This window comes from Gossypium hirsutum, chromosome A08 (assembly GCF_007990345.1).
Source record: "Gossypium hirsutum isolate 1008001.06 chromosome A08, Gossypium_hirsutum_v2.1, whole genome shotgun sequence".
Taxonomy (NCBI): domain Eukaryota; kingdom Viridiplantae; phylum Streptophyta; class Magnoliopsida; order Malvales; family Malvaceae; genus Gossypium; species Gossypium hirsutum.
Window position 1 is genome coordinate 2,907,743 of NC_053431.1, and position 25,383 is coordinate 2,933,125.

General features: G+C 29.3%; 1 protein-coding gene across 1 annotated transcript; it reads right to left on the reverse strand.

The window, feature by feature from the left end:
• Window positions 1-5,997: 5,997 nt before the first annotated feature.
• Window positions 5,998-6,820, reverse strand: LOC107926203 (zinc finger protein 2). The gene has a single exon (XM_016856992.2). The coding sequence runs from the start codon at window positions 6,560-6,562 to the stop codon at window positions 6,077-6,079; it is 486 nt and encodes a 161-aa protein (XP_016712481.1). The 5' UTR covers window positions 6,563-6,820; the 3' UTR covers window positions 5,998-6,076.
• Window positions 6,821-25,383: the final 18,563 nt, after the last annotated feature.

A 25,383-nucleotide genomic window follows, 5' to 3' on the forward strand; every position in this document is an offset into this window, starting at 1 on the left:
ATTCATGCATGAATTTAGTTAAGTGATGGAAATATGTTAGAAATGTAATAGGAATTAAAGAATTTAGTTTGAATCAATTCATAAATAATGTATTGTTAAGGACTAAATAGTAAATGATAAAAATTATAGGGTTTAGAATAAATAATGATTGTAGGAAGTCTCTTTACTATATTTATTAAGCCGGATTTAAATTTGATCTAGTAAATTGTGAAAAAGTGTTTTGGATATTAGGGTACATAGGGACTAAACCGAATAAAATCCATTCATGTATATAATGTATTTATTTGCATTTGAATTGTGTGATTAATGAATTTCCTATATTTGAATTGATTGTACGTAGCTAAAGATGACGTCGAGATGTTGAAAAACAAAAGAAAAGACAAATTCGTCGACGAATAGCTAATATGGTTTGTGCTCTCATAATTCAAGTTCGTTAAATATCTCAATGTATTTGCTTGACTTGTTAAGTGATCAGAAATGGCAAACTATCAACTTGACTAAGTGATTTGTGATTGTTGGTATGTGTGATTCGTATGCATAGATGCTTTGTTTGATGATATATGGACATTAATAATGAAATTTTTCCTATTAATATTGTGGAATAGAGTTATGGGTATAGTTGACATGCTATAGGGTTCGTTTGTTAGGTGGGAGTTTCAACGCTTTAGACGTGTTATATTCAGCGCCTTATGTGTTTTACATTCAGTGCTATGTGCGGTTTATATTCAACACCTCGTACGTGTTATATTAAGTGCTTAATGTATGCTATATTAGTGTGATTGGCGGGATTGGTGCTTTATACCCGACTAGAACTTTGGTGCGTATATCAGTGTGTTGATGGACTGATCTGTGTACTCGTTCTTTAATTCGATATAGTTAATAAGGGTTAATTGAATGCGATTTATAATAAGATACTTGAATTTTATAATAATGATTAAAAAGGTAACACTGCTTATTATATACATGTGAAACTAAAATGAGATAAAAATGTTGATATGTTATATAATTTGATATGTTAAATTAGATGCAAATACCTTGAGGGTGCATCGAAAAATATATTGAGTAGTTAAGCAAAGCATAGATGTGAACCAATTGAAATGATAAATGAATTATTGGTATATACGTATCCTTGATGTTAATGTTAAAATGGTTGGTTAGTTAACTCGAGTTATCTTGTTACTTACCTCTGTTTGATTTTGTTATGTTTATAATTAAATTGAAATTATGTTATCAAAACTAAACATACTTTACTCAACTACGGATTTGTTTGTTTCCTTACGCAGGTTTCGGATAAAAGCTATAAAGGTTTCGTGTTCAAGCATTTAATTCTCAAACTTAGCTCAGAACCCATTAAGAACCTATTTTGTACGTATATATATGTTTTGAATTCATATGGCATGTACCTAGGTTGGTGACTTGTTGCCTAAGCTAGTTATGGCACTTTTGGTTGGTAAGTGACCTATAATGTTATTTTGGTTGAATTTTATCTCTTGATTACTAGTTAATTATGCTTGATTCTGTAAGTTTGGATGTCCAAATTGGTTGGTTTAGTAATGATGAGTTGAAGGTTATGATTTGGTAATGTTTGAATATGTCTAGATAGATTAATTGGATCAATATGTATTGTGGTAAGTTTTAAGTATGTTTAGGTTCATTTGGTTAAGGCTTTGAACAATCAAAAGTGCAAGAATTTGACCATTTGGTCACTGAGTCTCGAGACCATTAGAACAAATTTCATGAGACATATATGTATAGTCTTGAGACAATTGATCTTAAGTCTCGAGACAAGTGGTCTTTGTCTCGAGATAGAGGTGCATTGAAGCTAAATAGATATTTCCTTGCTCCAGGTCTCAAGATAGGAACTGTTTGTCTTGATACATCTAAACATCGAAGCAAAAATAAGAAACCATGAAAGGTTGGTCTCCAAACCTAGTTTCAAGACAAAAGAGACCTTGCCTCGAGACACACTCTTTAGGGTCTCAAGACAAGTAAACATCGAAGCTAAAATTTTCAAAATAATCTATGGCCTGTCTCGATATATGAAGTCCCTTGTCTCGATACATAACCTTGATTTTTGATAAATTAGTTTGGATTCATGCCCTAACTTGGTTTCGACTTAGCATGACCCTATAATTAATGAAATAAGATCTTAAACCTTATAAATGCATATGAAAGATTTTATTAAATGATTTATTTGTTATGCTATTGGTAATTGTGAATTGAATCTAGTGAAATTATGTTGAAATAGTCTGAGTTACTTCGGCAACGTAATGTGATGTTACATACTCGGATTCGATGATTGGATCAAGTGTGGGGTTTCACGAATTAAATACAAATATAAAAGCAACTTACCTATTAAAATGCCTGTTGATTAATTTGAGATTGAATCTAAGGTTATTTTCATAATAGATATGACCCAAATTACTACCAAATTTATACAAATATCAAATGTAAGTATTAATATAAAACATATAACGTAATACATTCCATAACGTGATATATCAAGTATGATAATATTTTTACCTTCTCGTAAAAAGGAAAAGTGTATGGCCAAGAAGGGATAAGTGCTAACCACAACAACTACAACCACCCACCCCTTTGCCTGCAAAAGTAGTCAATCATTTATTTCATTAATCTTAATTCGCTTTGCCCTGAAAAAGCCCTATAGAGGAACAGCAAAGCCGTTAACCCTTAGTTGTATGTTTTTCCCAATAAAATTAGTAAGTAGTGTGAGATACATGAAGTGAATCGCACTACCAAACTTTTCTAGCATCAACATTCCTTCGATCATGCAAAGTGTGTACACTTTGACATATTGCTCAATCTCAACTTCATGTGCATTAGGTTGAAGCTCAATGGTTAGGTTTTTCAACAGTGTAAATTTCATCTGACACCCATCAAAATCAATCTCTTTTGGAATATGCCTAACAATATGAAGAATACGAAGTGTAGATCGAAAGAAGTTTCTCCTGCAACCACTCTTCCATTAACTGAAAGGCTTGTTAATAAAACTATACTTTCTAGTGTTGTTGTCACTATGCCACATGAAAAATGGAAAGTATGGGCCTCAAACCCTTCATCTTTCAACTAACGTGACAAGAAACTTTAGCACACGCTAAAAATAATTCATTTGAGATAATGCATATAAAAAAGTCTTGTTTAAATTCAATTTACTCGTTTTAAAACACCAAAATATAGATTATTACACACTCAAAAAGCTTATCCTCAAACTATTAATACTTGCAAAATTAAAGTTTAATGAAATTTATTAATAACAAAATTTTATCATGATTGTGACAATGAAGATTGAGTCTATATTAAAATCTCAAAATCATTTTATAATCCTAAGTTTCAAGTTACAATTAGGGAACTTTAGGAATTCAATAATTAATTTAGGGTTTTATTATTGTGTGAGAAAAAAAAAGAATGGGGTATTTATTGGATCACCTTAGCATCTGATTTTCTAATTATTTAATAATTTGATTAGGGTCCATTATTGGGTTATAAGATAAATATGGAATCAATTAATTTGATTTCACGTAGAGATAAGCTCAAAGACATTAATTTGAGTAGTAGAACATCTAGAGTCGTATTGAAAAGACATTAACATCTATGAGAGGTTCCATATGTATATTTTATCATACATCAAAAAGACATAAAATTTTGAAAATTAAAAACTCACATATTTGTGAATAAGTATTAATTCAATTGGTATAGACATTATTGTCAATGCAGGAAAATATAAATTCGAGTGCGTTGGAGCGTATTATCCTCTTATTTATAAATTGGGGTGGGGCTATGAGTAATTTTAGACATTATATCAAAAAGAAAAAACTAGATCCATAATGAGATTATTCAAGAAAAAAACACAAGATTTCGATATCACTATCAAATAAATAATAATAATAAAACACTTTTCTAAAATCAAACTCAAAACGTAAGTAATTTTTTTGTTGTTGATTAGAAAATCCATTAAAAAAGCCATTCTTTTTTAGTAGGAAAGTTTAGAGGAGCCAACTCCCAAATGGTGTACATTTAGCAATTTTATTCGTAAGTATTTTCGAGAAAAAATTGAAACAAAAACAAGAATAAAACAATAAATAAGCAAAAAAAAATAAAGTTAATATACTATTTAGTATCTAAATTTAACTCTAATATTCAATTTGATACTTAAATTTAATTTTAATATTCATTTTGATACGTAATCACGTAATTTTGTTTAGTCTGAATACTAAATATAATCAAGAAGTTAAACTCAAATTTTAAATTGAAAAAGAAGGGAAAATTTAATATTAATGACTTTGGAAAGTGATTAATTAAATTAAGACAGTGATTGGACCCCTAAGGCATACATTACGTCTAAAACTGGCCAGCTAATATGTTGACGTCATTCAAATGCTTTTTTAATTTTGAATCCTCTTTTAAACTTTGATTGAAGCCCCATCAAATCAAGAGAAAAGCAAGTGATTACATAAATTTGGTCTTACGTTATCTCAAACTAATTGCTCTTATCACTTGCCCTATATAGACATCTTAATTATTGACCTTACACTTCATTCGGTACACTTAGCCTTTATTCCCCCTTCATCATTTCTCATTACCAATTTTCTTTCCTCCCTAAACCCTTAATATATTTTTTAAAAATATTTTTAATATTATGCATATTTATTTTACTATTTATATTTATAATTTAAGATTTTTTTAATAATGTTATTTCTAAGATTTAAACCTGAATTATTCTTTTAGGAGTGTAATGTATCTTACCATTATACCTAACCATTTATTGCTTGAGTAAAACTTTCAGATTACTGATAATTACTTCGATAAATTAATTCGCTCATCATATCATAGACTTAAATCATTCAAAGAAAGAAAATTCTACCCCCAATGCTTTTCACAAAGAAAGAAACACTTCCAAGTTAAAATTTGATTGAATTAATTTATATAATTTTTAAAAATATCATTTAATCTATATGAAATTCAAATATTTATATCCATAATCTCTTTTTCTATTCTAAAACCATAATTTTCTCTCTCTTTTTTCAATGCTCCTTATCTTAATTGATACATGTATAAATTCAAAAGCATTTAAACGTGTTTTATATTTCGATTTAGAGAATTTTTTTACTAACAATTTTGTATAATCATGTATTTACTTTGCTTCTTTCAAAAAAATTTATCATTTTCCCCTTATTTATAAAGCATTTAATAAAAAATTGAATGTTAGATTTAAATTATATTATCTCAAAACTCATAAACAAAATTCAATTCAAATTTTCTGCATTTAATGCTAAGGTTAGAAAATGATGAGTAGGAGAAAGCAATGTTGAAGTTTTTTATTTTTAACTGGAATTTAGATTTCAATATTTTAATTAAAAAATTTTTAAAATTTTGATTTAGATTTTCTAAAATGGTGCAAATTAAGTGCTAACACATATTCTAAAATTTAAAATTCATATATATTCATGATATACATTTATTCATAAAATATACATTTTATTTTATAATTATATAATAAATTAAATCTAAATCCAAATTCAAATTTTAAAATGCATATTCTAAACAAATTAAAGGAATTTGATACATGCACCTACTCTTAAACAACATACATGGATATACTTGCATGCACCTTTTAAAAGTCCTTTAAACTTTACTTTTCAACATATTAAAGAGGATAAAAGATAACAAATTTTAAAAAATAATAATTAAAATTTATATAATATTACCTATTGAGTGTTAGTTCGATTAGCATGAATATTGTTCTTAATGTAAGAGGAAGTGAGTTCAAGTATGCCAAAACGTATTATCCTATTTTATATGAGTTGAAAAGGGGTTACAGGTAATATTTTATAACTCATTATCTTTATCTAAATCTTCAAACTTTAACTAGTAAAATAAAATGTTATTTGAGAAATAAAAAATAAAAAAGCTTTATGATATGATTTAAATGAAATAAAAGTTAGACACAAACGGGATTTAAATGATGATTGCACAAAATAACACTAAAAATAATTATTTTGCATTGAAAAATAAAGGTGACATTTGATCAAAATTATGTTAAACCAAAGTGCAATTTTCAAAGTCTTAGAGATAAGTCAAGGTGGCTAAACTCGTCTTGAACATCGTCAGGCCGGTAACCCTTGGACGACCATGAACCCATCATCCCGTCTCTAGGACCATAATTTATGTCTCTCCTTCCATACCCTATTTCTCCGGCGAACCTACCGGCTCGATGGTGTTGTTCGAAAGTCGCGACGTGTGACTGCATACGTTGTGGATGGCTGAAACCACTAAGACTAGACCCATGGATTTGAACCGAGGAGCTTAGCTCTCTACTTTTCTTGGCCAAGGTTCGTTCTAGTTTGTGTGCATTTTGGTGACCACCAAGTGCTTGTGAACTAAAGAACTTTCTTTGGCAATAGTTACAAGAAAAGACTCGTGGTTCGGTAGTCGTCGGACTATTGGACGACGATGATGAAGACGATGGCTCAAGGGCAAGGTCGAGGTTGAGTTGATCGTTGGGGAGACTTAGACGAAGAGAAGTATTAGGTTGATAATTCATTATAAAAAGAAAGGGAGTTTATCAAACGAGTTCAATGGTGATTAATGACAAATGAAGAAGAAGAAGAAGAAGAATAGGGCAAAGTTTTGAAAGATGAGAAGGGAGTTTGAGAAAGGATTGTGAAGTGTTGGTTATAAGAGGAATGTAAAGGTGTTACTGTTGAAGCAACTACAAATAGTGAGAAGAGTAAAAAAACAAAAATTATAAAGGGGGGGATGGCCCCCATTGAGTGAGTTATGTGCAGATAGCCATGGAGGAATCAAAGTATTGTCGCCTCCATTAACGGCAGCATTTTCTAATCTTTTGTCGGCCCAGGGAAATCATTTTCAACTCTTTTTTTCTTCAATTATTCAGCTTATATGTGTGGTATTATATGTGTACTGGATACTTCTCTTTAAATTCCCATTGGGTTACGGAGAAACTAGCTTCAACCCTTGGGTTTAAGTCTTGTAAACAAAAAAAGTAATGTTGGGAAAGTTTTTCCCATTTAAATGTTTGATGCAAGATAATTTCGAATATAATCGGTACTTAATATAACTATGAAATATTGAATATATTGAAGAATATAAGTATAATGTAAGTACGAGAGGAATTATGTAAAACTGTGTGAATCTTTTCAATAGGAGAATGACAAATCAGATTTTTTCTATTGATTTTTAATTTTTTTCTCCTTAAAAAAATTCAAATTCAACTAAAAATGGTAAAAGTGATAAAGAGATTCGTCATTTTTCTATTGAAAAGGGATAAGAATAACGTGGAATAGTTTCGTACAATCCTTTCTGACGTGCTCAAATCTCCAAATTAGTATATCTCTTTAAAGATAAGATTGATAGATTTATTTTTAAATATGTGAGAATATTACATTTGAATTATTAAATTTCAAGATGTCTGCCTTGTTAATGCAAGCATAATTCGCTTAAATTATTCATATTTATATCACCAAACAACTCACTCTCTATATACACACAAAATAAAAAGGTTGTTAAATTTTAAAATAATCACCTAATACTAGTATTTTATTGAGTTAATATCACATTTAATATGGTCATCAGTTCAATTATAAAATTATAAAAATATCTCTTATTTTAAATTATAATTAATACTATTATAATGATATTTTTATCTTTTCATGTATACTTTTATATTATCTTTAAATAAAAAATTTAAAAATTTAAAAATATAAACATCCAACATATATTTATTAATAATAAAATATAAATTTATTATCATTCTACAAATATTCAATATTAAATAAATTTATAATAAAATAACATAAATATCTTTTATTACAGACATCATAGACGTGATAAAATCTTTCTAAAATGTAGACAATGTATGATACATATACATGTGACAAGAAAAATAGTTAAAGAAATATATTTGAAAATTGATATAATAAGAAGTTTATTCTTTTTATTAGGGGTGTTCAACTTCAGTTATAACCGACAGAATTAGTTTAATTTGATTAATTGATCGGTGGTTGAATTTAGTTTGGTCAGAGTTCGATTAATAATTTTTTTAAAATTTCGGTTATAGGTTAATTCGATTCAAAATCAAGTAATTAACTAAATTTAATAATTAATTAATATCATGTGTTAATTTCTAGACTTATGTAGTGTTTCAAGACATAAAATTTTGATTAATTCGGTTAATTTTCAACACAAAATCATATAAATTTTGGTTAACCGATCAAATTAACCTAAATATTTTGATTCGGTTAAAAAAATCGGTTCAATTAACAATTAAAAAATTATACAATTCGATTAATTCAATTAATGCCAGTTCGATTCGGTTAATAATCGAACCGACCATTTTAACACTCCTAATCTCTACTATCAAAACAAGGTTCCAAGACAGACACAATTTAAGTAAATATAAGTTTGTCAATGGCGCGACAAGAATGGAACTCAACATGTGTTACCAACCTTCCTTTAAAGGCTTTCTGTAAAAGTTCAAAATGTTGGAAATTATGCAAACCAAAATTAGATATTCCATAAAAAATAATTTATATGATATTTAAAATAATATAAATTTCATATATAAATTTATTTGATGTAGAATTGAAGTCAACCATTAAAAATAATGAAGAAATACATCACAATAAATTGAATTTGGAGGAGGTAAAGAATTTCTATTAATTTTATGTCACTAACCGTAATAGATAAAGGGATGATTAATTTATATATTTTATTAAAGTAAATAACTCAATTATATTCTAATTTGGGTTCATAAATTTGGACTAAAATCTTATATTTTTCCACTTAATCCGATGCAATAAAACAAATTTTAATAGTGAAAACATTTTGCGCGAATAAAAAAATATAACATTTATCATTATTATCATATTATAATCAATCGCGAATGTAAGTTATGACGGTTCAATGTAGTTTAAGTCAAATGCTTCTTTCAATATACTATAACATTACAATTCAATATAATAGGCCCTTAAGTAGCATGTCACGCCATAATCACTACAATATATTATAAAGACTTTTCTATTGTAAAATTTTTAAATAATTTATGTGCATATAATCATAACAAACGGGAAAAACATAGTAGCCAAGTTGAAAAGGCCACGTTATCATAAAATACCATCCATCCATCAAGACAACCAAAACATGTTCAATGTACATGTTCTTTTTAGAGCGTGCTTGGTTGGGTGGGAAAGTGGAGGGATGGGAGGAGAGGGTAGAAAAATGGAAAGAAAATAAACTTTGAGTATACTTGATAGGGAAGAAAAGTAGGAGGAAAGAAAATGGCAGAGATAATCATTTTTCATCCTAATACATAAAAATCAATTCTTCCAAATTGAAAAGGTGAGATGAGAGAAAATGAGAGAGGTGTATGTTAATTCAAAATTATGCATTTTTCAAATGTTTTATTTTTTTTTTCATTTTTCAACTCTATCAAGCAATAAATGAAAAGAAATTTTTTTTTCTTTTTCTTTTTTCATCTTTCCTACCAAACACACCTATAGGGAAAAAATTATGTCGTCTGTCCTTCTAGTTTTTTACCCTTCAATTTTTCATCCTTCCAATTAGGGCTGTAAACGAACTGAGCTTGAATGAACAAACCTCTATTCATGTTTATTTGTTTATTTTTAAGCTTGTTTGTGTTCATTAAGAATTTTAAATTTTTGGTCATGTTCGTTTATTTAAAATTATGTGTGTTCATATTCGTTTGTTTAATGTTCACGAACATGTTCATTTAACTTAATCGAACATGTTCACAAACATTAAACGAACATGTTCACGAACAATGTTAATAAATAATAAACAAACAAACAAATAATAAATACATATATACACACACATATATTGTTTAGATATAAAATAGTCAAATATTAATATTAATAATTATACTGTAAATGAAAAAAATACAAACCAAGATAATTTTATTAATATCTACTAATGGAACAATAAATGAATTTTAAGATAATTTCATTAATATATACTAATGAAATTTTTATAAGAAAATATCATTAATAAATAATCGAGCCAATAAACAAGCTTGTTTGTAAACATAAACGAACCGAACACACCTGTGTTCATGTTCGTTCGTTTATTAAACGAATATAAAAATTTTGTTCATACTCGTTTATTTAGCTTAATAAACGAACATAAACGAACGTTATACGAATGATTCACGAATAGTTCATTAAACATTCTGTTCATTTACACCCCTACTTCCAATTTGCTTTCCACCAAAGCCTAAAGATATTGTGAAATCCACCAACCAAATACATAAATTTTCAATTTATTTTCTCTCCACTTTTCCACTCTCACCTCACATCCCTTCACTTTTCCACTTAACCAAACACACCCTAAATGTCTTTAGTTGTAAGCCTTTAGTTAATAAACCTATAATCATAAGATCAAGTCTAGTTTGCTAGCTCTATATACACTCTTTGTTCTTTTTTTTTTTAAATTTTTATGAACTTTCGTCTTAACAACAAAATATTTTAATTGCATATGTTTTGCGTCTTTCAAATATTTGACGTTCTTAGAGAAAAATATTATTGAAAAATTATCACAATAAATTTTCAGCGAGTTGACAATGATGTCGACTACCTCAAATCTTGAAATTACGTTCCACAAATATAATGCATGAATTGTAGCCTCAAAATATTCCATAAACTTTACTTCATCATAGATGATGCCATCACACTTTGTTTACCACTTACTTCCACAAACTTTACTCCCACAAAACTCTATTTCCATAATATGTCTCATTCAACAACTAAAAACAAAAAAGTCAATAGTGAAATTTATACTATTAAGAGAAAAATCTGAATTTGAATGTACATTTACTTCCAACTAATTGGATCTTCAATACATAAGTATGTAATTATTTTGTTTAAACTACTCATAATAGAAGCATAAGGAATTGATTTCATTCCTTTCCATTTCATATCATTATTTAGGCATTGCATGAGATTAAATTTATCCCCTTTTTGTATAGAAATAATTCATATTGAACAATCATGCATATTAAATCTCTCTAGAATTCATTCAATATAGTTTTTTTTCTAAAATAACTCAAACAATCCTTATGATTCATCACGAAATATTTTAATTTCTATCAATAACATACCTCTCCTATGCCTTATTTCAATGTTGTTTGATAGAAAAACTTTTTTTCCCACGAAATATACTTATATTTTGTCAACATATAGAACTAAGAAAATGGACTTGCTCCTAGTGATCTTTTGGTATATACACTAATCAATTATATTTTCTTCTAAACCAAAAGAATTTTTTGTGTGTGTGAAATACAAAAAAAGAGGAGGACAAAGTCTTAATAACAATGCAACTAGCGCGATTCAAACCCAGGCACCACCTAGGGCGATGAATACCCTGGCCATCAGGCCAACTCACAGTGTTCAAAACCAAAAGAATTTATGATATTATTGAACTTAGGCTTTGCTTGGTAGAGTGGAAAGAAAATTGAAAAGATGAAAAATTGAAGGGGTAGAAAACTATAAGGATGGAAAACATTATTTTTTATTCTTTCCATAGGTGTGCTTAGTAGGAGAGATAGAAAAATGGAAAGAAAATTGTTTTTTCTTTCTATTCATTGCTTAGTAGAGTTGAAAAATTGAAGGAAATAATACAAAACATTTGAAAATGTATAATTTTGAACTAGCATACACATCTCTCTTATTTTCTTTCATTTCATCTATCCAATTCGGGAGGATTGATTTTTATGCATTAGAATGGAAAATGGACATCCCTTCTCTTTTCTTTCCTCTCACTTTTCTTCCTAACCAAGCACACTTAAAATTTATTTTCCTTCCATTTTTTCACTCCCTCCTCTCATTCCTCCATTTTTCCATCCAACCAAGCACACCCTTAATGTACTATTTTTGTAAAACTTGTTTAAGTCTATATATTAACTTTTAAAGTTTACACACTATATGGTATTTTCCTTCAAGTAAAAAACCTTTGTATTGGTCCATATAGACATTTTTTCCTCAATATCTCTATTTAGAAAGGTTGTTATTACATTTATTTAGTGTAACTCTTAATCATAATGAGTTACCAATGTCAAATTAATTCTTGAGTCTTTTTTAAAGACTGGTGAGAAAGTCTGTAACACCCCAAACCCGGCCTAGACGTTATGGCCGAATCCGGAAGTGTCACAAGAAATAGGTTGAGAAACCATCATCGTTGAATTAAAACCTTTCCAGTTTTTAGCCTTTAGAGTTATTATTAATTTCAAGGCCTTATTCATTTGATCTTCTAGAGATAAAACACGTTTGTAGTGGAAGCTTGTAAAGTCGTTAAGTTTAGGAAAAACCATTCGATATTTTTAAAAAAACATGTCTTTAAGTAAAACCAACGAAGTAAAAACGAAAACCCAAAACCAAAGCCAAATAGTTAAAACAGTCTAGAGAGTCTCAAAAAATACAAACTCTCAAATATTAACACCAAACTTAAATAAAAACTAAAAACAAATAAAACAGTTTTGGCGAGTGGTTACCGTTGAGTCCTCCGTTACACCGATCCGCCTAAGACTGTGGGTTACCTGTATAGACAAACATAAAAAGCGATGAGTTTAAGTAAACTCAGTGTGTAACCTAGCAAAGTTAAGCGTGCACACATACAAAATATCACAAATCAGACAAATTGACAATCAGGCCGAGGCCCATGTTAGATACAAATATAGATTTGGGCATGAGCCCATCTCATATACAGATACAGTTACAGATATGCAAATCAGATAACAAAATCCTACCGCCATCCTCTACACACCATCTCTGACCATCCCTACACGCCATGTGGGGTGTAAAACACCCACCCAGCCCTACATACCATGCTATACTGATGCGACACATATCAGATATAATGCAGCCGTGCTGCCAGATATTAGGCATAATCTGTCTTTCAGACCACTTCCTCCGATATACATCATCCCACCCCAATTACAGTAACAGAATATGCATATATAATTAACATAATATCATGCTTAACATGCTTTCATTAACAGATAATAGATATACAAACATAGGCATGCTCATAACCATATTTCAGACTAACTGATCATTTGGTTTTTAGGATTAGATAGCATTTACCGACTCTACAGTAGGCCCACAGTCAATTAGGACAACCCGTGCGACTCTACAAAGAATTTCAGTATAATGGGCCCACACGCCCGTATGGGTTACTTGAGTGGACCTACACTCCCGTGTGGCCCACACGCCCAAATTAGCCCTTCTCGTGTGGATCACATGGCCTATCCCGGTCATCACACGCCCGTGCGTGGGGCCACATACCCAATTTAGCCTAGCCCGTGTGGCTCACACGGCCACACTCTGGCCATCACACGGCCGTGTCTTGCGCATGGCCTAGCCTTTGTCGATCATACAGCCATGTCATCGAACACGGCCTACCACACAGCCGTGTGACGTCGACAATGGAACTTTTTGGCTTTCACTGAATCTCGTTTTTTTGCATTTTGGGTACACATCTGGTATCGATTTGCTACAAAACGACTTTTGAGCCTTCCAAGACCTGAATACAGCACGCCAAACACCGATTTAGCGACTACTCTTACTAATTTGTCAACAACAGTCCGACTAAAAACTTAATTTACCAACGACGAAAAGCACTGATCAACAAATGAATCGAGAATCACAGTCCGTCGACTTCTCCTACACCACAAAAATACAGCAGCGTCTCAACCTTCAGAATATAATGATAAGAGAAATACAAATGGAAGCCCCACTTACCGGTTACACGGCAACTAAAAGTTTGAAACACCCAAAGCGAAAATAAGAGACAAAAACAAAAACGAAGGGAAGAGTTTAATTCCGATAGAGAGTTGAGAAAACGAAAATAGCAAAAATGGAGATTTTTTTAAAGGAAGAGGAACGTCCAATTCCAGAGAGAAAAAATAAAATATGAATTAAAACTGAATCCCCACTCGATCACAATCCCTAATTTTCCTCTTCTTAATCCCACTACTCATAACCCCCTCAAACTTTAAACCCCACTAAAATTCTATTAGCAACCTGAGCAAAAATTAATACTCATGCTCTCACAAAGATTCTATTATCAACTCCCTTACCACTTTAATCAACAAGCTCATTTTGATATGGTTTTACAAATAATTAAATATAAGTCCACTCCCCAAACACAAGGCTTAGATCAGAAAAAATATCAAACTTTACCAAAGGTAGGGCTTGAACTTGGAACCTCTCACACACACCCAAAACACTTAACCACTGAAGCAAATACACACTTGTGTCACATTTTCACAAAAGCAGAAATAAGAATTTTGGGGTGTTACAAAGTCTCTTTATATTCAATATCATCCTTTTAAGTATAACATTTGACAATAAGTTCAATTTTATATCATTTGATATTGCCATTTGAATCACCCATTAATTGGGTTCAAACTGTTGTGAAATTACCTAGTAATTTCTTTTCCAAATAAACTAAGGGTTCATTTGTTTACATGTAAAATGTTTTACGGAAAATGTTTTCTACATTTTCTTATGTTTTTTTCATAGAAAAAAGCTTAATTAACAGAAAATGACTTACAGATCAACATAAAATAAGTCATCTTTCCTGTAAAATAACTTACTCTTTTGAGAAGCATAAGTCATTTTCCGAAAAAGGGCTCTTCTATAAGTAATTTTATTTTTATATAAAAATTAACTTAAATCAAGCTTAATATTATTATATTGATAATAAATTTTATTTTTATTTTTAAGAATATTTAAAATTATTAAAATATTAATATAAAATATATATTATCAATATTGTTAATCATACATATTTAATTATTTATATTTAGTCATATAATAAATTATTAATATGATTTATTGTTTTAATAAATTATTTAATATTTTAATTTAATAAATTTTAAAAATAATAATTTTAAATAATATTCTTCGCATATTACTGAAAATATTCAATATTAATATCTTAATAATAAATATATTTTGCAATTTTAAATATAATAATAAATATTTTGTAGTATAAAGGTTAAAATATATCATAAGTGTATGTACTCTTGACTATTTGTAATTTAGTCTTTGTAATTTTTTAGAATTTAGTCCCTCCATTTTTCAGATTTAAAAATCAAGTCCAATTATTGATATTGTTAATTTTTTTGTCAATTTTGTTGATGTCACAATTTTAAATAAAAATACTTATTGCTAGTCATGTAACTAAAAAATGACATTATAATGAACCTGGATTTAACAAAATGTTTTTAATATATGCAATAACAATGTAAAATATAAATTTATAGATATAAAATAAACTCAATTAAACAATGAAAAGAAAAGAAAAGAACATTTCAAATGTATGTTTGTTTAATTGAAAACAGCTTTTATGAAATATTTTTAAGAAATATGTCAAACAACAGAAAATATTTTACACAGATTTATCTAAATATCAGAAAATATTAACTTTTCCAAGAAAATAAGTTATTTTCAATCAAACAAATAGACCCTAATATTATTTTGAGAACATTTATATTTTTTATATTTTGATAAATTTAGAAAAATATACATATAATGAGAATTATGAGATTTGAGCCTAAAACCTTATTATTTTTACTATTTTAATTTAATCATTTCAAAAAAAAAACTATATTTAATTTTTATATCAAAATTTTATAAATTTATTACATTAATATTTTTACTTGCATCGTAAAAATGTCATAATCTAGTTGTAATATAATTGAAGGTTGTAATGCAGTTAATAATTTACAATTTTATTTATCATTTTATCAAAATTGAATAAATAAGTTTAGAAAAAGAAGGATTAAATCAGTCCTTATCAAAATCACTAAATTATTAATGCAAAGATAAACTGGCTTGTCTCATACTAAAGACTCAAACGTGAAAAGAAAAACATAGCAGTTTGACATATCGTATACTGCAATAAAACAGCCGTACAAGATTAGACATTATGATAATAATCCCACTATAGACATCAACTCCATTCTTTGAACTTCGATCACTTCACTGTTTCTACATCATGTCTTAATGTTCACTAATATCCAATCAACTTCTCGGCTATGTTATAAGTTCTTAAGATATTTTATGTTTTTATAAAAGTAAAAATCAACAAGGATGAAATTAGAAAATTGATCAAAGTTGAATCATAAATTATCAAGGTTTAAAGTATAATTTTATAAAAGTTTAAAGGATTAAACGATAAATTTACCATTTTAAGAAATTAATATGTTGGAATTATTTATAATCCCTCCCCAACTCATAAATAAAAAAATAATACACATCAGCGCACTCGAATTCCCGTTCTCCTACATTAGCAACAATATTCATGCCAATCGAACTAACACTCAATCGACTTATATGTCAATATTTTAAATTATATAATTTTATGAAAGATTCTAGAATTTTTTTATAAATCATTATCGGTAAATCAAAGCGATCAAACTATGAACTAAAAAATAACCAAACACTAAATTTTTTTTATATATGTGATAATTGGCGAAGACCTCCAAAATTGGAAAAGAAAATTCCAAATTTGTGACTTTCTTACTCAAAGCCATTATTATATCATCAACTTAAAAGTATTAGCCCTCTTTCATTAAGTTTTATTTTCTGGGTTAATTGCACTAAAGTCCCCTAACTATCATTTAGATTATAAATTACCTCCAAAATTTCAAGAATTCTAATTGAATTCTTTAAGTATCAATGTTATATCAGTTAGGTTCTTTCACCAATATAGTCATAATTTAAGCATTAAATACTAATTCGGAGCGTATAGATTTAGAATAATATCATCATTTGTATAATTTACTCCAAATATAACTACTTGCTAAAAATTATTATTATTTGGATACCTATCAATGAAGTTTTAGCATTGTTGGCAGAGGCTAAAGCCATTGGCTTTTGAGTACTTAGGTTCAACTCCTACCATACATTATTGTCATATGTGTGGAAATGTCTAAAGCAGGAAAGAGATAATCTACTCTAAAAAGATCAATTCCATGATTTATTAAACAAAACTTCTATTTCATACTCATTTTTTACAAAAGAAGTATCAAGTCAAAGATAAATTAAGTAAGACGATTCCCCTCCATCTTAATTATTGTGAAATAACGGCAACACTTCATCCAGTAATTGCATATAAATATATCTTTTCAAAGGTCTTAAGAATGCTATTTTTACTAAGTCATCTGCAACCTCATTCTTCTCTCTGAACACATGTTTAATGTAAACAATTTAAGAACGTTTTGGAATAGATTATATTAATAGAATCTATACCTTTATAGTGTTATAAATTAATAAATAAGCAATTTCACCATATATTTCATACTTCGTCAAAAAAATTTCATTAAATTAATCATTCTAACCAAAAGGAAACTAGTAAGGAGTTCAACTGAAACACTCTACCAATACCAACTTAGTCAAACCCTAATCCTTTATTCAACACTTATCTCGTGCACATTTGATTAATTCGATCGTTGATTTGATTTATACAACACCAATTTCAACCATCCATAAAATATAAATCTATGTTAAACATTATCTCTAAAAATTAAAAACAATTAATTGAATCCCAAAATTTTAGTTTAGTAATATCGAATGTTGACTTCAAAATTCACTTTTATGAGTTAAAATCATAGTAGCAGTATGTGAGTTGATGAACTCTTATAAATATGAGAATCATATTGTATATGTAATGAAAAGAACATCATAATTAGCTGGTCTTAATGTAATGGAATCCTAATGACGTACGTAAGACAAATGAAATCCAATTTTATGACAACCATTAATCCATTGTCCATTCTTTGCTGTTAATTATGCTGTGAAACCATCTTTGTCTGTCATTTGCAGTCCAATCAATCAAACCTATCACTATGTGATCTCAATTGCTATACTTCTTCCCAATTTATATATGACTTAATTTTCCATTGAGTTCCATTATCAACCTTCTTTCTCCCTTTAAAAACATATGAATGGTTTCCCTTTTTTAAGTTTCATCATTATAAATATATTAATAAATATATAAGTAAAATTAAAATTCACATATGACATGTACATAATGACATTACAATTGTAAATAATAAAATTTAAACATGAATGTTAAAGAATTCAAAAGAATGTTTTTAATTAAATGTTTTTAAATTAATTTAAATGAATTTGGATTCAAATTCTATCATATATATATTTTTATTGGTTTTGAAGTGAAAAAACTGAAGTACTCTCGAATAATATTATTTGTTTTAATTATGGAAAGACATTCTCGTAACTTTCTAACTGAATTGGTGACCCAGTTGAGGGCGACACCAACCCAGTTGGGGGTTTTATTATTAGTATAGACTAGAAATGTGTATGCGTATGAAGCCACAAATTTAGAATACAAATGTCTGTTTAAAAATTACATACAACAAATAATGAAACGTATGGTTTGAAATTAATTAATAATAACACTTGAAAATGTACGTTATTAAAATAAATAAATTAGATTAAATTGTTTATCACGGTGTTGCCATATATCTTGAGTCGGTGCCAGGTTAACTTGTGACACCAACTCAATCTAATACATTAAGTGTGCATAATAAAATTAAAATGTATAAAAATGTTAAAATAAAACTTTAGATTAGTGGTAAATTAAAGGTTTTAGTATTGCAGTTGGTGTGGATTTAAATCCCACCATATGAATATTTTTATTTGGTTAAGTGAAAAAAATTAAAAGATCCTCAGAAAATATTACTTATTTTAATTACGAAAGGGTATTCTTGTAATTTTCTAGCCAAGTTAGTGACCCAATTGATTATGACACCAACTCAGTAAGGGATTTTATTAGTAGTATAGATATATAACTGATGGAGGTAGTATGCATAATAAAATTAAAATGTATAAAATATTAAAATAAAGTTATAGATTAGTGGTACATTAAAAGTTTTACTAATGTAATTGGCCAGGGTTCAAATTCCAACATATGTATATTTTTATTATTTTTTAAGTGAAAAGATTAAAATACCCTAAAATAATATTACTTATTTTAATTATGAAAATACATTTTTGTGACTTTCTAACTAAGTTAGTGATCCGGTTAAAGATGACACCAACTTAACCAAGGTCATATTAATAATTTCGATTATATATTATAAAATTAACACGCTTTAATAATTTATTAGAATTTTTATAAAAATTTTAAATACTCTTAAATTAAATAACGATTAATCTCAAGTTTAATGTAAGTGGAGATATCTTAGTTTTATATAAAAATTTAAACTTCAAAAAAAATCATATTTTTTATAATATATAACCATATTAAATTTAAATTAACTTATACATAACATACTCATCTACTTCTCACTATTTATATAATAAATAATATTCAAAAATAGCTTAACTTCATTTTTAAACTCAAGACTAATGTGATCGTATCTCATCATATATTTATAATAAAATCAATCTTTTATCATCGAAATTAAGCTTGGTAATCTTTCTCAAGCTAGGATATATATACTATATATTAATTCTTAAATAGTATTAATATCATGAGTTAATCGAATGCTAATTCTAGCATTCAATTAGATAATGACTAATATGTTATTATTTTATAAAATAAAATTTATTACTTTTTTTAGTAAAAATAAACAACATAAGCGAGACAAAAGGACACCCTAATTCGAAACGGAAGGCTTATAAGCCATCATAAGCAACTCCCTAACAAAAGATGGAGGTTCCTCCAATAGATGAAATTGTAGTAACTCTAGAGCTTCAATTCTAGCCAAAAGATCTGCCACTGTATTCTGCGACCGATGAATATATTTGACACGAACCTTCCAAGATCAAATAAGCATGTAATCAATCGGAGCTCCATCATCCTACAATCCGCAGCACCACCAGCAATAATAATATTAACCAACAGAACATTATCATACTCTAACTCCAATTTCCGAAATCCTTTCTTCCATGTTAATTGAAGCCCTTCAAATATTGCCCTTGCTTCAACCTGGGATATTGTACCTTAAACACACTATCAATTTTATAATACATCTTTTGTATAAAAATTAAAAAATACACATATAATGTAATTTCAACCTTAATTATACACTATAATTTTTATGATTTCAAACAAACCCTCATTTATCTTTAAATATATTTGTTTTAAACATATATATATATAACATTAAACATAAACATGCAGCTCATGCAGTCATTTCAAAATAATGGTCTTTCACAAAATATAAATTCAACCCCAATTCTTAAACTTGGACTTCTTTTATATAAAAAAAATTAAAAAAAAAAGAGTGGGGCACGTAAAGGAATGGAATGCAAGACGCACACGAAGTGAATTTCAACTCTTAAAAAAGAAGAGAAAAACAAAAACAGTAAATTAAATAGTAATCATAAACGAGTTTTATTATCGTGTCAGATTTATCGTGATTAAGAATATAACGGAGATAACGACAAATACAGAAAAAAAAACATAAAAAGTGATGTAATGGGAAAGTAGGTTATTGGCAATGATAGGTGGCAGACATAAAAGAGTAACACAAGTTGACCCTAGAAATTGGAAAAACGTCGGACATGTTGGAAAGCTGAGGTGTCGGCATTGAAGGATTGTTTTAAAGTGGGGGGAGGTGGGCGAAGGCATTTACAAAGGTTTTTAACACTTTGCTCTTCTTTTTGTAAACCAATCTCTCATTGTGGGGAAGCACTCATGTTCTTTAAGTGGGATGATATGCAGATGCCAATGAAACTTAGTCTTGTTATTTCATGTAATAGGGGGTCAAGATATATGAACACCAACACGACATGTATTTATGCATTGGTTTTGTATTCATATTATTGTTATCTCCACATGAATATGATTCATTGTATTCTAGGATCATGGCTGGAGATTTTTCTTTGTAATTTATGTTGAATGTAATTTGCCGATTGAGTCTCAGGGTAGATTTAGATGGGTTGTGTGGTGCGGTGCAATGCAATGCGTTTAGCTTACTTTTTGTCGCACGTTACAGTATCTAATCTCACCGCCACCGTTGTTTTTATACTAATTGCAAGTAAATGCACCGCCTATCTAAACTCACCCTTAGTTTGATTGGCATCGGTATTGGTGTCAGTGCAGGAAAACATGGGTTCAAGTGCACTGAAGCACATTATCCTCCTATATATGTGATAATACTCTAAAATGACGTGTTTTTATATATTAATCATGTGTTTATTTTGAGCTTGAGCCTACTAATTTGAGCTATTTATGTTTTTTTATCTTTTAGGGACTAAATTGGAGGCGAAAAGTAAATTCAAGGGAAAAAACGTCAATTTGGAGATTAAATGGGCCAATATGCAACGTGGGACAAATATGGTGCCAAAAGTGCGAACATGGAAGGCACAAGGACTTAAAAGCAAATAGAAGAAATTTTATTTTGGAAGACTCTATTTTATTTTATTCTATTAGGATAATTAATATTAAGATAATTATTAGGATTATTCAAATTTAGGATTTTATTTTAATTATCTTTGTTTATCTTTAATTAAATGTATTTATCTTTTTAGAATTTAAGTTCAATTAGACTATCTCCCTAACACTATAAATAGGGGGTGAAGTGACTCTATTTGGGGCATCTTTTTCTGTAAACACTCTCCCCCAAAAGTCTTTTGTTCTTTCATATTTCTTTTCAATAAAATTTCTTTTTCCATATTTTTATTTATTTGCTTTTCCTCCATTATCATGAGCCACAAAAAAACCCTTCTAGCTAAAAGTTGTTAATATTTCCCCAAAAAGGGTTCTTGAGGCCTAAAATCCGTACTTAGCCTTCTCGCCAAGTATTCATCGTTTCTCCGCACTACGGGCTGACGCTTCCGTCCATGGCCCTTAAGAAGTAAGCTTTTCAGCATATGCAAAGGCGGCCGCTTTGTATGTTTTGGAAGGACTGCATAGTCGGTTCGTTAACTTACTGCGTCAGAGGTTGGCGAGCCAAAGAGACAAAATGGCGTGGGATTCGCCATTGAGAAGCGTTGATCTAGCATAGATTACTGGCTAGAGTCAGGTTCCCTAAAAATCGTAAATCTAATCTTTGAAGCTGGTGGTCGTAGGCGTCCTCTTCCACTATAACTGGCTTACTTGAATCGAGAATGATCATCCAAAAGCCAAGGATTGAGCCCAAGGCGGAATGAGACAACCGGAAGCTGGAACTTTCCCATAAGAATTTCTTTTCTCTTAAAACTCTCTTTATTATTTTTATTATTTTCGTAATCATAATTTCAGTAAACTTTAAATTGTAATACCCCATACCCGTACCTGAGATCGGGATAGGATAAAAGGCATTACCGAGATTTTCAGAATAATTTCAATTAATTTATATTATTTAGTATTCATTTTCATGTTTCATGTAACATTCTTTTCATATATTCAATTCAAAATATCATATAAAATACGATACAATACTTAAATTTTCATATTTACATGCTCATGCAGGATATACGAACCTACTTGACTAAATTGCAGAAATACCAAGATTTAGGGGCATATTGGTAATTTACCATATTCCCAAATTTCACCCAATCTTAAATTGATAATTTCATTCAATTTATTAATTTAGATAATAAAATAATTCATTCCCTTCAATTTATTCATTTTCGACATTTTTACAAAATTACCCATAAAGTTTTACTTTTATTCAATTTAGTCCTTGAGCCAAAAACATACAAATTAGCCATGCTAGCTGAATATTCATACATATTTTTCCTCCTCCTCCTCTCCATTCCACATCCTTAGTATAAACAACACACTTGTAGGCAACATTATCCATAATTTTCACTATCTACTTATGTGAATATTCAAGCTGTCCATCTATGTCATAGTCACTAAATTATTTTTATCTTGAGATACAGAACTCAAAATTAAGATCCTATAATTTTCCCTGAAACTAGACTCATATACCTTCTTACCATAAAAATTTCATAATTTTTGGTTGGGCCAATTAATACAGTTTATTCATTAAAGTCTCCCATGTTCTGCTGTCTGACAGTTCCGACCCTTCTTCACTAAAAATTAATTATCTTCTTGTACAGGATTCGAATGATGTCTTTGTTTGTTTCTATTGAAAATAGACTCATTCATAATTCTAAACATATAAATTTAAGCCCCTAATTATTTTTATCCAATTTTTTATTATTTTTCAAAGTCAGAACAGGGGAACTCAAAATCATTCTGACATTGTCTCACAAAAGTTATTGTATCTCATGATTTACAATTCCATTGCTTACATAATTTCTTTTATAAGAAACTAGATTCAATAAGATTTAATTTCATATTTTATTCATCTTCTAATTCGATTTCTATAATTTTTAGTGATTTTTCAAAGTTAGACTACTGCTGCTGTCTAAAACAGTTTTAATGCAAAATATTGATTTCCATTTTGCCCCAAATTTCACAATTCATACAATTCAGTCCTTGCTCAATTAACCCTTCAATTAAGATAATTTTCTCAATTAACACTTTTTCTAGACATTATAAGTTATTTCATAACTATTGAAATTCAGAATTTCTATATGAAACTCTAACTTCAAACTCTTTTACAATTAGGTCCCAAACATTCACTTTCTATTCAATTCTTTCAATAAAATCAGCATATAAATAATTTAAAGCTCTAATTCCATGTCAAATCATCATATACTTCCAGCACATATTCATAACAACTTTCAATTTCTTTCATAGAATCAAAAACTAATGAATTCAACAAGTGGACCTAGTTGTAAAAGTCACAAAAACATAAAAATTAAAAAGAGAAAGCAAGAATTAAACTTACATGAAACTAGAGTATGAAAACCAGCTTGAACCGTTCTCCATGGCTGTTTTTCAGCTGATGAATATGAAGAGAAATGAACAGAATTCTAGATATTCCAATTTAGTCCCATTTTTATTTAGCCAATTTTGGCAATTTTCCAATTTTGCCCTTATTTCATCCATTTCCTGATTTTTCTCAGCTATTGCCGCCCAAAATATCTCCTTTAGGACTATTTTCACTTTAGGTCCTTCCTCATTTGACAATTGAGCTATTTAATCCTTCTAGCAACTTTTACACCATTTTCAATTTAGTCCTTTTTATTTAATTAACCACCCAAACGTCAAAATTTTCTGACTAAATTTTAATACTACCTCACCAACACTCCATAAATATTTCTAAAAATATTTATGGCTCGATTTATGAAGTCAAGGTCTCGATACCTCATTCTCGACCCAATTTACCTAATTAATTCTTTTAAATCACCAAATTCACTAATTCAAAAATGCTTTTATATTCACATTTGACTCATAGGTATTAATTTATTAAATTTTTAACTCACCCGTCAGATTTGGTGATCTCAAATCTCTATTCCCGATACCACTGAAAATTAAGCTGTTACATAAATTCTGTTTTTTATTTTATTTTCGTTTCCAAAATCAATTCTTAAATTCTGTTTTTTATTTTTTTTTCCAGGAACGTAGGTTTTCTTGGGCACGATTTTGCCTAGGATTTTGAGAGATAAGCATTCGTATAATCCGGTCCCTGAGGATTCGGCCCTACTTCCCTTTACTATTTCTTTTTCATTATTTTACAGGGAATAGGATATTTTTGGTGCTCTTAACGACCGCATCAAATTTTGGCGCCGCTGTCGGGGATCGGCAACATACTAATCTTGTTTTTCTTTGTTTTCTATGACCAGATCTGCTCCAGGTACTCTTGCGTTCGACTCAGAAATCGAAAAGATTGCGAAAGCTAATCGAAAGGAAACAAAACTAAGGAAAAAACAGTCAGTGGTGGTTGGAACTCAAAGCAATCCACGGCCAGAAATTAGAATCGACGACGAAGTAGAGTCTAGGGTTAACAAAACCCTACTCAAACGTTAGAAAGTAAAGAAGAAGATGTAGATTCCCCTGAAGAAGTGCTGAACACTAGGGTTGACGAAACCCTAATTTAACACCTTAACTTATGGCTCAGACAATTCGGCAACTGGCCGAAGCGCCGACAGAACAACCGCCACTATGCATCGCGTATCCTACTATGGATATTGATTTTGAATTAAAGTCAGGCTTGATTCAGCTACTGCCAACTTTCCGTGGGTTACAAAATGAAAACCCCCACAAGCATTTAAAAGAATTCCATATGGTTTGTTTAAGTATGAAACCTCAGGGGGTAACTGAGGATCAAATTAAATTGCGCGCTTTCCCTTTTTGCCTAGCAGATTCAGCCAGGGAATGGTTATTTTATTTACCTCCTGGATCCATTACAACTTGGGCTGATCTATCTCGTTTATTCCTTAACAGGTTTTTCCCTGCATCACGAGCGGCTGAGTTAAGAAAAGAAATCGTGGGCATAAGGCAAAAAGACGC

Bases quoted from the DNA above. Each gene is read 5' to 3' on its own strand.
- LOC107926203 (XM_016856992.2), bottom strand. From the start codon at position 6,562: ATGAATTATCAACCTAATACTTCTCTTCGTCTAAGTCTCCCCAACGAT.